Source organism: Lipotes vexillifer, unplaced genomic scaffold, assembly GCF_000442215.2.
Source record: "Lipotes vexillifer unplaced genomic scaffold, Lipotes_vexillifer_v1.1 scaffold189, whole genome shotgun sequence".
Classification (NCBI taxonomy): Eukaryota; Metazoa; Chordata; class Mammalia; order Artiodactyla; family Lipotidae; genus Lipotes; species Lipotes vexillifer.
This window is the reverse complement of record NW_006785816.1, coordinates 4,476,185-4,493,246: the sequence shown is the minus strand read 5'-3', so window position 1 is coordinate 4,493,246 and position 17,062 is coordinate 4,476,185. Positions and strand designations below refer to the sequence as shown.

The 17,062-nt window shown below is 39.2% G+C and overlaps 1 protein-coding gene across 2 annotated transcripts in view; it reads right to left on the bottom strand.

Moving 5' to 3' along the window:
- Window positions 1-226: 226 nt before the first annotated feature.
- PRRX1 (paired related homeobox 1) overlaps window positions 227-17,062 on the bottom strand; it is a 73,384-nt gene continuing 56,548 nt past the window's right edge. Inside the window, exons 3-5 of one of the 2 annotated variants that reach the window (XM_007458136.1) lie at window positions 13,207-13,388; window positions 9,303-9,374; window positions 227-3,570 (exon numbers count right to left, since the gene is read on the bottom strand). In XM_007458136.1, coding sequence (XP_007458198.1) covers window positions 9,320-9,374; window positions 13,207-13,388 — 237 coding nt within the window. In that variant the 3' untranslated portion in view covers window positions 227-3,570; window positions 9,303-9,319. The remainder of the gene's footprint in view (window positions 3,571-9,302; window positions 9,375-13,206; window positions 13,389-17,062) is intronic. The other variant, XM_007458135.1, reaches the window with a different exon arrangement.

Sequence of the window (17,062 nt, the reverse complement as noted above, 5' to 3'; positions counted from 1 at the left end):
TTATCCATTATACTAAAAATGTCTCCTCTTTCTCCTACCATTTGTCTTTGTTTGTGAGAACAATAGATTATTTCCCTTTTTTAGAAAATATTATTACACTCTGATAAAAGTTCTCTTGTTCATAAATCCCTCTTACCTTCACTCTTTTCTGAGTGCAATCTTAGATCTTAGCAGATGTGTTTTTGAAGGTCAAAGAGAAAAGAACCAGCAGACTCAGCAGACATAGTAGTATCCTTCTTTCTTTTTATTGAAAAGGAATCATTTCTATTCTAGCGCAAACAATGTATATTTTACATCATAAAGCAAGATATAATTTACATATTACATTTCTTATGAGATCTTTATACCCTAAATGTCATTCCCTTTTTTATCCGGTCACTTCTTCCTGCTTGATTTAAACTGCCAAGTACCCTACAAATCAGCGCCTTGTTTGGGGGGTGTGGGGGGACTGGGGACACAGACAGATAGTTTGTATGTATTCATCTGTTATCTGGGTATAGATGATAAGGAACAGGGATATGCCTTTGAATTTTGTGTCCCTGAGGCCCTCTATTGACACCTGGTTTAGGAGCCAGAAGGCTACTCCTCCAAATCACATATCAAACTTCTATTTTTTTAATCAATAACGAATGAACAAAATTGAGTGCTTGTACCCTGTGTACACTTCTCCATCAGATGCTTACATAATAGATGTCTGTGGTATTGATTCACCAGCAATAAAAGCTCCTGTGGTGGACAGCATTGGTTCCTCTATGATATTGCTGGACAGCACTTGCCCAGGTGTTGGGTAAAATTGCCTAATTTCATCCAGCACTGGGGTTATGGGTTCAGGCTTTTCTCTTCACCACTGGAAATGAATGTCAGGATGCAAGTTTCAAATGACCTTGTTTTACATGATCCTCTATCTCTTTACTCCCTCTTCTAAGATTTCCCCCCTTTTTTAGCAAAATCTTTTCACCTATGATGTCTCTTCCCTGCACTATATAACCCAAATCCTCTTTTAGCTGTTCTCCCCAAACTCCAAAAGTTCACCAATTTCTTGGACTGCACTCATTTCACAAAGAATGTTTTAATCTGTTAGAATACACTGTTCGTTTGAAACTTGATAATCTGCAGCAACTAGTGGGACAAAAGAATTAGTTGAAGAATACTTTAGGAAGCAAGTAATGTGTGTTGTTCAGCCAGCCTACATAAACCATTCAGTAAGAAATGTTTTAATAGTATGTTAAAAGAAGAGAGAATCAGCTGATGAAAGCAAAATGCATAAGATGGGCTTCCTTCTTAATAAAAGAAGTTCAAAATCAACATAGGAAATACATTTTCAGATTGGTGGCTGTTTGACTGAAAAAATACCACCATTAGCTTAATCTGATATGCCAGGGAAAATAACAGATCTGTACTGAAAGTGCATCTTAAATCCCAAATCCTTGCCTGTCACTCAGAGTTGACATATTTGGCCAGAATCAATCTAAACCTTTTCAAATTACTGATAAAAATTATTAGAAATCCAAGTTGGTCAGGATGAAAACATAAGTCAAAGATACGTCTGTTCTGTGTGTCTTAAATTATTCTTTGGTCAAATGATGTGATTTTTTGAGAGGTCTGCAAATATAAACCTATTTCTCATTTCCAAATACAAGGTTACAAGTATTTACAGCAAGGTAGCATTTCCTTGCTAGAAAACAAGGCTTCTGGGTACAGCAGCCTTCTGTTAACATGGTATACTTTTATATTCCCTTTCCTCCCATGGCTACAAAGCGCTGGACATACAGAGAATACAGGAAAGAATGAAAAAGCAAATGATTAGAGCCTCACAACACCCCTGTGAGGTAGGTAAGTATTGTTAAACCCATTTTACAAAAAAGATAAACCAAGGCACAGCATGGTAACATGGTTTGGTCAAGTTTACCTGACAAGTTACAAAAGCATGGGTGGAAACAAAGAGAAAGAAACAAAGAAAAGGTCAGTCCTGGCTCCCAGCCCTAGACACTGAAACTTTATTTCAATATATTAGAAGATAAAAATAGCCCACAATTGCCTTTTAAATTTTTAGAATTTAGATAAACCTTTAAGTATTCCACTTAAAGATGTATCTTTCAGATTTCTGTTGAGTGGAAAAAGGACAGATGTTGAAACGGCTTTCCCTCTTCTAAGTGTAATTCCCGTGATAGATCAGAATGTATCAGCATTCCACCAGAGTTCAGGTGCCAAACTCAAGGACATTTTCATAGCCTCAAATAGTTTCTAATTTATTTAAAACCCTAATGTGAAAATTAGACCTGTTTTCAAACAGCTGCCCTATCAATTGCTCTGTGGCCATAATGAGAATTTTGTGTAGAGAAAGAAAGGAAATGAGATCCCTAATAAAAAGTCTTATCACCGTAGAAATAAAGACACTGGTGATGGTGTGAAATTTGCTCTTTGTAGTGTTTGAGAAACTGCAAACTCAAGCTTGCAAGAATATTTTATATATATATAATATATAAATATATACAGTATATATATAAGTGTGCATCTGACTACCCTTAAGGCACCAAAGAGATATAGGCCATGCCTTTCACAACTTAGTCTTTGTTTTCCTAGAGAAATGTCTCTCCCTCTCTCAAGTGAAAAATATGTCTTCTATCAAATAGCCTATGACAGCAAATCATTCAAGAAACAACAAATATCTTTAACTTAGGATGGCTGGTTGATTGGATAGGGGTGAGGGGTGGTAGTGATGGTAATATTATCCTCTATAGTTTAGAGCTTAAATCTAGAGCTTAGATCTAGAACTTAGAGCTTAGAATTAGCCAGACATAGCCAATCACACTGGATCAGACAGGCCAGTGACCAGATGTTGTATACAATTGCTTTTTCTTTCCAGTAGCTGATGGAACAAGCTTACCATGACCAACAGAGATGGAGACAATGAGAAAGGGAATTATGTCTGGCACAGATTCTTCAGAAAGACTTTGGCTTTTCAGAAGTTCCTTCTGTACAGAGAACTAGGAGGAAGGATAGTGTAAGACACTGAGGTTCAAACAGGTCAATGAGGAGACTATAGGCAATTATTCTGAATATATATACATATATGGTTTCTTTGGCTGCTGTAGATTCTTTTAAAACCCATACAATCATGGGGGTGGGTGGGCTGAACTTAACTGAAGAAGCTCAGAGTATATCAAGCAAAGCATATGAGTAGAAGGAAAAACAAAATTAACACACACAGAAACAAGTGGTGGTGGTATCCCAGAGGGAGGAGGAACATTTGTTAACTAATTTTCATTTTGCTCCTCTCCTGCTCTTCTCTGCCATGGTCCCAATAGTTTATTTCTGTGTTTGTTTGTTTGTTTTTATTTTTTTTTTCCAGCAGATGTAGAAATGACAGAGCAGGATAGGTGTCTTATGGTTTTTGATTTCTTCTTAGGCCTGTTTAATTATTTTTTTCCTCAGTTGACTGTTGGCACCTGGTTCCTCTGTAAACTATATTCCTTGGCCTTCAGTCTCAGGTTGGCAATGCTGTTGGCCATGTTGATGCCCTGTGCAGGGCTATTGTTGGCACATGTGGCAGAATAAGTAGCCATGGCGCTGTAGGGACAAAGGAGAGAGCAGGGAGAATAACAGGCATTAGTTTCATAAAGCTGCAAGTCTGTGCCCCAGATGGGTACAAGTCTCAGGATGGGGGCAGGTAGGGGCAGGTGGGTTGGACTACATGACCTCTGAGGTCCCTTACAGCCCCAGATTCCATTAGTCTAAGGCCCTTGGAAAAGGGTGGCAGTGTTTTGAAGGGCAGGGAAAAGCAGTGGAGCGTGGAACAAGGCGAGGGGAAAAGTATTTTCTGTGTTGGATACAGTGAGTAATGATTTATTTCTGGGGTGAGAGAAGAAAGCTGCTTATGGTGGATAACAGGTGTTTCATCAGTTGAGCAGTTAAAACAGTGTTTAATCTTGTCCTGCCTATATCACCAGCTTGTGGGAGTGAGGAGGAAGAGAAGGAGGCATTTGAAAAGAAACTAAGAGGCATTTTTCATTCCTCATTCTAGGTAGCTGACATTAATCCTAACATATTTTAGATAATCACTGAATACCATATTAAATAGTGTACTTGGAGAACCAGTTAAATAATCTAAGATGACTTCTCTGCCTTTGTTGAGCCACTGGTTGATAGTACCAAGCACTGCCAAATCAAGAGGGTTCCACTCCAATTGGCCTTGATTTTATAACTTATTCAAAAGTACTTGAGCAGCTTACACTGTCTTTTGGGTCAGTTATTTTGGAAATGTTTAAATCTCTTAGATAAACTAGCAAATGCTCCAGTTTCAGTATTCCTGACCTCAGAGGTAACTGTTTCCGACTGTTCTTATTGCTGAGAAAAACCCAAAGTTGTTTTTCATTGTCAGAGACTGTAACTAAGACCTAGGAATACCACTGGGCAGAAATTTGTAATTGGTGGTTTTCTGTTAATTGTATCCATGAATTTCTTTTAAAGGAAAAGTAAAGGTTTCTTAGACTTGGATGCAAATTATCCATTACTTGATACTAAACAGCTATAAGGGAACTCATTTTAATTCAATGAAAATGTTCCTAGTTGTTTCAAAGATTAGCAAAATACCTTTCAGCTGAGGGCTGGAATGAGCTAGACTTATAAATGGAATGACATGTGCTCTTCTGGTGCCTGCGTTCCTATGCAATTTTATCAGCCACACAGGAGTTTGTGGTTCTGGGGATCAAGTGACAGACCAGAAAGAAAAAACTAAAGCTACTCTACAAATAGAGAGACTGTATCATTAATACTTATTTGGGACACCACATAGTCAAGATTTATAGTCAAGACTTATAGTCAAGACTCACAATAGCCTATTTCAGTTCAGTTACTAGCAATTAACCCAGGAAAATTGGGTTAAAAAGTATAATTAGGTCTTTCCAGAAATGTAATCCTTAATTTAAGACCCTTATAACACTGGTATGTGCGTGAGTGTGAGTGTCTATGGTTGTGTCCTATGGCAGGGGGAAGACTCAGAAGGGTTCCAAAATAACCCTACACTCTTCTGTTTCATTGTTGTGTGTTTCACTCTTACTCATTTCTGGGTGCATGACCTTAACTGTCTACACAAAGTTAGATTTATCTATAGCGCCCTGTACTCTTCCTTTTAGGACTTATTTTAATTCCTCATACTATAAGCCCCATAGATGAGATACCACATCAGCCTTGTTCACCACCATGTCCCCAGATAGAACTAGCACCATATCTAGCACATATTTGGCATTCAAGAAAGTATTTAATGAATAGATAAGTAACTGACAAATATCTAGATATTGTATGATTAAACTGATTCCTGCTCAGTATCAGTGACCTCTGTCATCCTGCTGTGAGTAATGATTTCTAAAAATATTTTACCAACATGCTTTTATTTTAAGGAACCAGTCCTTCCGGTTAATTTTGCTATCTTAATCGAATGTGCAAAATCAAAAGGGACGTGACAAAAGCAAGACTGATGATTGCATATTCTTAATCCACCATAAATAGCTTTTAACAGTAAAAACTGAACAAATATTGGTGCAGGTTAGACTTATAGAAGAGACTATTACTTCTACTACTGTCTACCAAAAGACAAAGACAGAAAGAGTCCCAATTCATGTAGGTTTCAATTAGGAGTGAGATAAACAATCGGAACAACCTGTTAAAATGGGACAAGTTTTTTTCTTTGTTACAATATACCAAGAAGTCTCATTTATTTTCAAAACCCACATACATATTATCATTTAAGTTCTGTATGAATTACATGCTTCCATTCAAGACCCTACCAGAAATATATGCACATCCATAAATCCCATACTCAAGAAATTTCTAGGATATACTGAAATCTAAGATTACAAAGAAATAAAAGATCTAAGTAGCTAAGAAAAAAGATAATTGGATTTGGGAAATGTACCTAAGTTATAGATTATGACATAAACCAAATCAGCCTTTCTCAGCCAGATTTCTGTGAGAGAATTAAGTCCTAAAGATGGTACATAGTACAATTTTAAATGCATAGGAGAGAAGCTGAGATTTTGAGTTATCTGTATTATTTAAGTACTGAGAATAAAATTAAATGGCTTCTGAAAACAGGAGGCTAAAACTTCATGAGAGAGCAGAAAGAAAGAAAAAAATATTCTCTGATGGCAAACTGTAGATTATCATGGAGTATTGTGCTTTTATGTATTTGGCCCAATTTCTTGGGGGATATGTTTTCCATCCTTTGAGATTCTGGACAAGCAAAGTCCTATCTAATAGAGATTCTCTCTTTTTGTGATGATCAAAGGTGTGGCCACTTTCCTTAGCAGACAAAGGGAATTAGAACCATGGAGAATTAGTTTACTGAAGATGCTGTTACTGTTTTCTAGAAATGTCTACTGTATTTGCGATTTCAATTTTATCTATTACATAAGCATTTTGCTGCAGTTACTTCATAATTTGCTAGTATCATCTGGTTTTCTAGTCTGAAGACTTAGTATGGTAACACATACCTTGGAAATACTGAGATTTTCTAACACAGGCCAGATGTTAATATCCCAGATGAGATGAATGTTGATCCACTTCCCATCTCAAAACCGAATTAATGAAATTAGAGTTATATTTTACACAGGAGATTGGATTTTCACTGAGACGTTTTTCCTTAAATAGCAACCTGTGTTTGCAGAGTTTAGAACAGCACCCTTGTCTAATTGTACTGTGGTGCTGTTCTAAGGACAGCACTGTGTTAGAGAGACCATGACAATGACTTATATGTAGCTCTCAAGTTAGAGGGATGTGAGAATAAAAAAGCAGTTGATATTAATGAGTTTTGCAATATCCTATACACTTGGTAAGTGATAAGGTTTTCACTCTATAAACGTTTAGGAAAGCTATAAACTTTCAAAAATCTGTCTAACTTATTTCAGCATCACATAGCCATAAGAAATAGGATAAAAGAAAGAACAGAGACCATCTTAATTCACAGCCTCTAAACAAACATTTAGCGTACATAACTTTACAGGTAGAGGCTAAAGTGATATTGTGCGCACACACTAAAGAAAACAAGTATGTTTTCCCTCCAGTAGTTTGACATGAATCTAGTTTCTCAACTTAAACTAAAACTACCATTTAGGCAAGTAGGGACCAGTCCTTTGACATACCAGTAATAAGCAAGACGTGTTACAGGTCAGAAAAGACAAAATTAATCCAAGAGCAGCTTAGTCATGCTTTAAAAAGGCATTAGAAGTATGATGGAGAAGACCCACTTCCAAAAGTGACAACAGATGCAAGAGAGCCTTGAGTGGCTGTCAATCTGAAAGATTGTTCATGACCACCTGTTTTCCATGTCACCAAAACTTCTAAAGCTCTGTGTCAGGAAAGGAATGAGAACCCTGAAATGTTTTCTCACAAGACAGAAACCAGTGAGGTTAATAAGCTGTTTTCAACCAAATTAATGGGGCCATTCGCACCATGTAAAATGACCTCTCCTTCCTAAACAGGACTAAGCTTCCTGGGCTAAAAAGATGAGGTTGAAACTAGATAATTTATTAAGCACATGATAACACCAAGAGCCTGCTTTCCAACACGTAGAGATCCTGTCCATTGGTCTTGCCTTCTGCCTGTTCCTCTAACAGGACGCAGACATGAGATGAGTACTGAGACTGGGCTTATAGGGGTTGGCCAAAGCAATATTTCTATTTAGTTTTGAAGAATGTAAAATTCTCTGTGTCTGTGACCAAGAAACGACATTGCCGTGTACAGGGCATTGAGGAAATTAGTGATGAAAAAGAAATACTTGTATCCTATCTGTTGATTCAGCAAATCTGCTCTGGGACTTGCACAGAGCTGACACATTTAAGTAAGCTTGAAATTTTTCCCTCTCCTTATTTGGAGATTCCTAACAGTTGGAGCCCAGCCACAGACAGCAGAATGCTAACCACCAGCAGGGTTAGAGTTCTGTTTTCACTGGGGACATATCATTTTTGATAATTTCAACCTACCTTGAGAGGTTGTCGTGAGGGAGGGTGTGTTAAAATGACTGCCAAACACCAAGGAAGTATGGAAAATACTATACATGGTTTGGTTTTAAAGCCAGGAAACGTATGACCGTCTCCCCCTCTGCTTTCTAATCACCCAGAGTGTAAATCCCCACAAATCACGAAACAATTGGGGAGAGCTGGGGGAAAAATACTACCTGACTCAGTTTTCAACTCTAACTTTGTTTTCTATTTGGCCCTTTTGGACAAATGATGACAAGCTATGGAAATTTTCACCCCAAAGACAGATCTGTCAGCCCAAGAAGTCTATGTGTCTTCCTGAGATCCTAAGGCTTCCCAGCTTGGGATTTTTCGAAAGGCTGTAGAGCTTGAGGTTTTCATGACTCTGTCTGTGACGTGTAGAGGTTGGAGATCATCTCTTTGGTTTGTTCCTTTGTCAGTGCAAGAACAGCAGAGGTATACTTGCTTCATCTAAGAAAATTCAATATGAGATTTCCTAGGGAAAATTTACTTTTAAAGAGAGACCCGATAAATCCTTTTGGAAGTGATCTTTTTGTGATTTAAATAATCATTTCCAACTTCTGTTTTTAAAACTCAGAAGTTGATTTTTTTTAAACGTACATTTAGCTCTTAAAGTGGACACATTTGGGCCATATTTCATTACTAAGCCTTCAGTTTGCACTGCATGTTCAGTGATGCTTCCACCATTTTAAACTTTTCTTTCTAGAAATGTTTTATATATGAAGACTTGCATCTTTCTGTTGTCTCAATGATTTTTGTTTCTCTTTTTGAAATGCACATTGCTTAACGTAGGTTCCAAACGCCCCTGTGTGATATATAATAGGGAAACTATTACTAGCTCAAGCTTAGATACAAGGTTACATAGATTCACGACCCAACTGGCCTGAAGAACAACAAGAGCCAGGACAAGAACATAGTTCTTCTGACCTCTGTCCCATCTCCTCTAAAACCTCACTATTCAAAGTATGTGCCCAGTGTCAACAGCATGGGCATCACATGGGAGCAAGTTAGAGGTACATTTCCCAGGTCCTGCCCCAGACTTACTGAATCTCATTCTGCATCATACCATGATTCCAGGTGATTCATACGCCCAGTAATCTTTGCAGAGCCCTGCTCTAGGCTATCAGACTACCCTTAACTCTACGGACGTATTTTCTTGCAGTTTTGGTTTCCAATGGTGTTCCCCACTTGAGGACCTCACTGCTTTCATTTCTAGGACTGTTAAGCCCCACTTTCTTGAATATACTTAATTCCCATTTAAACCCTACCCCCAGCAGCCGCCCTCTTCCCCCTCTGACAAGTTACCTTTTCAGTGTCTTCCGTTAGAATCCGTTATGAAGCCCCTCGTGTAAACAACATCTTGGGAGGGACGAGGATCTATTTTTGAAAGTGTGAAAGGGAGAAATGAGCCAAATGCGTTCAGCAGATGTCAGGCAGCACCGTGACCACGATCAAATGAGGGGAGGAGGAGAAGGTGGGGGGAGGGAAATTGTGGATAAGGATCGCTGGCCTCTCTTTCACTTGTCATTAGTTTTCTTTGAAGCCCAGCCCTCCCTCTGGAAATGGCACTCCAGACCAACACTGCAGAGCTAGGCCATTCTTTATCTTTCATAGGAAGGGATGTCTCTGCAGAAAGGTTTCTTAAGTACTTCATCTAAAACAACAGTCAAAAGTCCAGGACTTGGTAAATCACTGCTACCCGAAAGGCAAAGCAGTACAAGCTAATGAGTCTTAAATAACTCTAGTGCTTGTGTGCTTTCATTTGCATACGGAAACAGTTCTTAGCTAAGCAGTGAGCATGTGTGCCAAAGACAAGCTTCTTTCAACTGTCTAGGGGTAGATAAAGAAGACACCTGCCAGGACAGTAGTGTCCTGTTAAGGAATGCTTTGTTCCTTCTGGTGACTCAGTTGCCTACCTGATAACATCACCTCTAACATCCTCGAGGGAATGAAGGAGGTCATGACATGCTATAAATAGAGTGAACCATAAGTCTCAGTTTGTCAGGGACAATCCCAGTTTATGCCTGTTGTCCTAGTGTCATTATTAATAGCACTCCCCTTTTACTTCAAAAGTGTCCCAGTTTGGATGATAAGTTATACAGCCACCACTCTAGATATAAAAGACACCCAGAAAAAAAAATATGTTGGCTGTTTCCCATCCCATAATTCTGACCATATGCACGCTATCTGCTTTGAGCCTTGCTTTCCTCCTGCCTTCTTCCACAGTTTGCTGTGGAAGTGAGCAAACTGTCCTCTCTGGCAAAACTGCTGCACTGTCCCTGGGTTGCATGACCAAGCTGCCTCACTCATCCCAGGGGTTACCCGCATACCCCAGAAGGTGGACCTCAGTCGCAGGCATGCTCCACAGATCTGAGACAAACCCTGAGTCAAACAGGTACGTTTACGTAGTTTCCTAGTCTTATACTATTTACTATTTTCAACATCGTGTAAGATTTAATTTGAATGAAAATATGGTTATGTGGCCTAGTACTTTGGACAGAAACAGGGATCATGAGCCCTGGCTCTAATTCTGCTTGCTGAAGGCTTAAACTTGGGCAAGTGTTGGGTCTGTTCTTTGGAATCAGATCAAGGACAGAGCTGCCACACAGGAGCATTCAAGGATTAACCAAGAGAAATGCCTTTTAATGAATGTCACATGTGAGATAACTAATTTGACATAATAGTACCAACAGAAATAGCAAGTTAATTTTCCATAACACAAAAGCTCTATCATTTCCTTTGCTTTTCATCACTTGGTTTTCTTTTATATTTCCTTAACAAGACTTATATTTCCTACCAAGCTTCAAAATGTGAAATCATAATGTATTTTGGTTCTAAACATAGCAGAAAAATCTCTAAGAGACAAAATAGCTTTGTGCCACTTTTAGAAATTAATCAAAATATAAACACTTCAGTCAACATTGGGTCAAAAAAACATTACTATTGCTTAAATTACTGCTTAAACCATCATTTTTCTACTTAAATCTGGAGATTAATTTATTCTTCATACAGAATATGAACAATCAGATTCTATGAAATTTTTAATTATTTTTTACAAACTGTGTCTAAGAGAGAAATGATATAAAAGTATACCATGAACTGAGTAAGAAGTACTAGGTTATATGATTTTTAAGTGAAAGGAGCAGAATACAAAATAGTATTTATACTAAGTCTATACTATGTGAAATACTGAACTCTAACTGCAAAAATACACTAATTATCTCAAGATGGTGGAATTACGAGTGTTTTTTTTGAAAGTGTATCTAGTATCTCTACATAATCATTCAAAGTAAAATAGAACACTCCCCCAAATAGCACACATAAATTGCATAATAATTTCAATTAGATGCCCATATACATAGTATGTATAATGCAGGCACAGGATTTGAACTTCTGCTGAGGTCCAGGTAATCTAGCCATTAATTCAGGGAAGATTGCATCCCCACTTATGCAGTGTACTGCCCTCCGCCTCTCATTGGTAAGGACCACGTGACAGCCATCTGGGTTATTACAGCTGGTATGAAAACTTCCTCACTAGGATCCAGGAAGAAAAAGGAGCTGAACTTCCTGGTTGTGACCAAATTCAAACCAGAGACCTTGAAACATCAAGCTCTGATCCACATCCATTTCCCAAGCCATTTAATGAGTCTATGAACTATCAATATTTATCTGAAAAACAAAGCAGTCTTCCACTTATTTAAAATATTAAAGAATATATGATTTCACGATGGTCTTCAAAATATGTTTTTAGTAAATCCTATGGGAGAGGGGTCTAAATTTTAAATAGGACACACAGATATGACTAATCTTTTGAAATCAGCAAAGCATACTATGTCTGAGAGCAAAAGAAATTTCCAGTTTCCTATGCATAGAGTCTCCATGTACTAAGACCAAAGCAATTCAGGCTAATTTCACAATGGGGAATTTAAAAGAAATTTTCAAATCCATTTATGGCGTTTCTTTCAAGGAACTGATTTGGAACAGAGAGAATATTTAGATGAGGTTTTTTGCTTTGATTAGAGTGATCAACTTTTGAAAGTATTTGCATTTCACTAATGTTGCATTTCACATCAGTAGCTCAGCATCAACTGGGAGATAATCTTATAATTAGTTTAAAACCTCTCTTTAAACTTTTAATTAACCTTAGCAATGAAAAGGTAAACAGAAGCATAATAAATGAATTTGTAAATACTTCCTCCTCCACTGCAATCAGCCAGAGAACACATAGCCTTGATCTGGTTTAGAAGAATACTCAGGTTTAGGTTCAAATAAAGACACTTTAGACTGATGACAATGCATTAGGCACATGTGTCTCAGCTTCCCTCTGGCGTTAATCTGTATTTTCTGGACAGCATAATAAATGGAGGTTAAAAGCCTTTCCAAGTCATTGAAATAATACTCTGTTATTTGCTTCCTTAATACTTTTCACCTTTTAAATATAAAAATTTAGTGTAAATTATACATTGTTTTTATATATTTAAAAAAACACACACACAAACTAACCCCTCAAAGAACTTCAGATAAGTAGACAAGAATTAGCAATAGATTAGGAAGGCATCTTGGATCATAAGACATCCCCACCTACTAACAAAGAACTATGCCATGAAAGTTATCTGAATGATCTTGGGTTTTTTCCCCTTCTCTCTCTCTCTCTCTCTCTCTCTCTCTCTCTCTCTCTCTCGCTCTCTGTGTGTGTGTGTGTGTGTGTGTGTCTGTGTGTGTCTCCTTCTTTTTTCCCTTCCTTACTTCTTTTCTTTTCATTCGAAATCAGTTTTATTGTGACGTTTGCCTTTGGTCCTACCCTTAGAGCCTTACATGTTAAATTCCTACTTGCGTATAATCAAACCAATCTATCAGATTTGGAAATGGAGTGAAGTTTTGTTCCAGAATGATTACAAGAGGGACTCTGGGCATAGCTTAATGATCTTTTCTTTGAGATTCTTCCCCATCTTTGAAACCTTTGCAAGAGTTCCTGAGTCCAAGAGGAGATTGCTGATGGCCTGCCCCTCTCTCTTCTGCCCCAAACCCTGCTCCTGGGGCAACTAGTAATCTCCTGTGAAAATCTGGGGATGTCAGCAAGTTGAATGTCTCTGAAGAGGTTAACCCAGTAAGAAATGTCAGCCAGCTGCACAAGCAGCTTTAAACGTGACCAACCGCTGAGAAACGTGTGGAAGCGGACGGAGCAAGGGAGAGTGGGCCAGTCATTCACCTGTACGGAGAGGCCGTCCCCCAGGAGAGATAATCAGTGGGTCTTGGGGCAGGACGAGGTACGATGGGCTGCTCCACAGCAGTCACATCTCCTGAGTAGGATTTGAGGAGGGAAGCGTTTTTATTGGCCAGCATGGCTCTCTCATTCCTGCGGAATTTGGCTCTTCGGTTCTGAAACCACACCTGGAAGATTGTCGGGAGGAGAGAAGAGCATGAGGAGGGAGAGAAAAAAACAAAGAAGAGGTTCCAAGAATAAAGTCCTGGTTGATTTTTACCATGTAATACCTTCCCATGGAAGATATAGGCTAAGTATGGAATTCTTCCCAGAACAACAGAAAACATGCCATAATCCTTCCCTGGTGGGCCATGTTCCAGGGCTATTAAGCACAAAGACTATTAGAACAGGACCATGAGGTACTTCCAATAATCAAGCCACCGGAGATGCGAGCCACGACTAACCCATGTGACAGCAAAATATGGATGATAATCCTTGTTGTAATTGTAATAAAAAAAGAAAAATCTCGTTAGACTTCCTGCACAGATCCAATGGCATTTAAAAAGTTTTTTCAAAGTTCTTCAAAAGGCAAGAACTTCAACTATTTTCATAATACTTATTGGAAATGGAAAGAAAACTCTCCATCTTCCCAAAAGTAGACCCTGCGACAAGGATTTAAGAAGCAAATAGTTTATCTGGGAGGTGCAAGGAATATCAGTAAGAGAGGGAGGAAGTAACAGAAGAAAAGCAACCTCTGACTGTGCTACTGAACCAGCTTCCTCTGTGGGAGCTCAGTCCTTAAGGGGCTCTAAGGACTGATACAGGGCACACACCTCCCACCGGAGGGGTGAGAGAATTGTGGATTTGTACACTGGCTCCTGTCAGCCATTGATCATAAATGTTCCAACACTTCTGGCATGTCTCCTGAAGTTCTAGAAAGAAACTTGTGAAACAGAAATGCAGATACTGAAAATTGGAAGTTGGCTGGAGTATATTTAATTGTAGGGTTCCAAGGAAATGGGCAGTACTGATATCATCGACTACAGCTAATAATAAACCTACCACTTATTAAGTGCTATTAGGGCTAGGAACTTATATAAGCACATTACCTACATTATTTCTAGTTATCATGACAATTCCACAATTAGGTATTATTATTTCTATTTCAGAGTTGAGGAGACCGTTTCAATGAGATTAAGTAATCTGTTAAAGTTCTCACAAGTAATAAATGGCTGAGTTTTTGAGCTTAAGGACATCTGACTCATGATACTACAACTCTTCCAGACTGCCATGGTATTTTATTCATTCATTTACTCATTCAAGAAGTCTTTATGGCGACTGCGTTCTAGACCCTGGCCTAAATACCGGGAATGGAGAGGTGAGACTTATTCTCTGCTCATAAGCAGCTCACAATCTATTAAAAGAAGATAGACATGTAAATTTGAAAAATTACAAGAATTTTAAGTGCAATTATGGAAACGCATGACAAGGTGTGGGAGAAAGAAATCCTATGGTGAGGAGTGGGACAATTTCACAGTTCTAGTTGGTAATATTCACATAAAATACCACGTGATTGGTGCCCCATCTGGCTTCACTTCTTTTGTTTCTAATGTGTCCTTCATATTGCTATTAGAGTTATCATTTTTAATGCAAATATAATTGTATTAGGGCTTCGCTTTAGCTTTATATCATCCTCTGACTCTCCATCACCCACAGATTAAAATCAAAATGTTTTACCATAGAACAAAGACTGTTCAAGAATTAGCACGTTGTCCACCAAGTCAGCCACATCCTCTATCACTTGAATCTCATGCACTGGCCCTTCATCATTCCCAATCCTACCTGGGCTTAAGACTCCCAAATATATTTGGTTATTTTCCCACCTACATGTATTCACGCTGAATGTTCTCTCTGCCTGCGATATTCTTCCCTTTTGTCCACATGCCAAAGACATGTTTTTTAAGATTTAACTTTAATATCACCTTCTTTGTGAAATGTTGTAGTGGAAAGAACATAACTTTAAAGTCTAACAGAGTTGGATAAAAACACTGGCTCCATGACTTTAAAGGTTTGTCCTTGGATGGTTATTTAATTTCTCTGATCCCTTGTCCCCCAATCAAATGAAGATAATTACACCTACTCACAGGTTGTTGTGAGACTTGGCTCAGAATGGCTGCTTAATGTTCATGTATTATGTTTTTCCCCAGGAAGATTTAATCATTCCCTCCTCTGGTCTATCACTCATTCTTTTTTTTTTTTTTTTTTTTTTTTTTTTTTTTTTTGAGGTCCCCGGGCCTCTCCCTGTTGTGGCCTCTCCTGCTGCGGAGCGCAGGCTCCGGACGCGCCCGCTCAGCGGCCATGGCTCACCCGCCCAGCCGCTTCGCGGTATGTGGGATCCTCCCGGACCGGGGCACGAACCCGCGTCCCCTGCATCGGCAGGCGGATTCTCAACCACTGCGCCACCAGGGAAGCCCTATCACTCATTCTTGAACATTCCTTTAGTGTAGGAATCATCTTACTCTATGATAATAGTATGCTATGCACATCTGTCTTCTCTGCCCCCAGTCTGTAACAACTTTAAGGAGAGAGGCCAGTGTATTATTTATGCCCAGCAAACCAAAACCAGTTCCAAGCGAATAACAGATGCTTGATAAATATTTGAGGGGAAAAAGTGAATTTTGCAAAGATGATAAGATATGGCTTCCATCCAAGAGGCCTTCACAGTCTAGTTGGGGAAGTTGGCCCACATACAACTCAATATAATACATGTCATGTTGCGATAAAAGCCATAAATATAAAGAAGGCCAGAGTCAGAGGGAGTGGTTCACACTGGCAAAGGGTAAGACTTCATGAAGGAAGAATAAAGTCACGGAGGGAGAATTCTGTCCTGCTCACGTGGGAAATGTTCACAGCTCTAAAAGACATTGGAACGTAGTAGGATGGAAAAGGTGGAAGATAAAATAGTTTCAGCATATAAGAAAGTCACTTGCTCATTGTTGTGATGGGGCCAAAATAGCTCTCAACCCAAAATTGTTCTTTCACATTTTTTTCTAAATTTCCAGCATTGCCCTGTCCAAGTTTCCTTATTTAAAATTCAGATCTCCATGGCAAAAATGGTACTTTCAGGAATTGTGGGTTATTGGCCTAAAATTATTTATTAGGCCACTGCAGGCCAAGCCTGGGTATAAAACATATGGGGTTTTGAAGGAGAGGAAGGGATTTAAGAGTAGAAACAGAGAACGTGTTTGGAGAACTGTGGTGAGCAGCATGGGGGAAGAGGATGTGGGAAGGCAGACCTCCGAGTTCTGCTTTGGACTGCAGGATGGAGAGAGCAGAACTGAGTTTGTGCCTGTGGACCACTCTCATCTGAGCCCTGAGAGACTGCCACGCAGTAACATACGCATCCTCGCGTATGCCTTCTCCTCACGTATCCTCGGGGGCACCGCAGTGCCCGTGCAACTTTCCCCTTTTGTCAATGACATTTTTTTTGTCTCCTGGGGAACACTTCTAGGTGAAGTCCCTGTTTCCCATGGGGAAAACTCTTGCACACTCTCTTCAGGCTGAAGGGACCTCTAGGACTCTCTCCCTCAACTCAACGAATGTCTCTCATAGCATAGGGTACTAGATACAGTTCCTACCCTCCACACCCTTTGAGACTAGCTCAAGTCCCCATCAAGAGGGTTATTATTTGCAGAAAGAAACCCTTTAAGCCCAGACTGAACACAGACATGCAAACAATAACTCATTCGGGAAGACAAGACAGATTTGGCCCACAACCCCTCTTTATCAAAAGAGCAGCCTACTTGGGCTTCCCCGGTGGCGCAGTGGTTGAGGGTCCGCCTGCCGATGCAGGGGACACGGG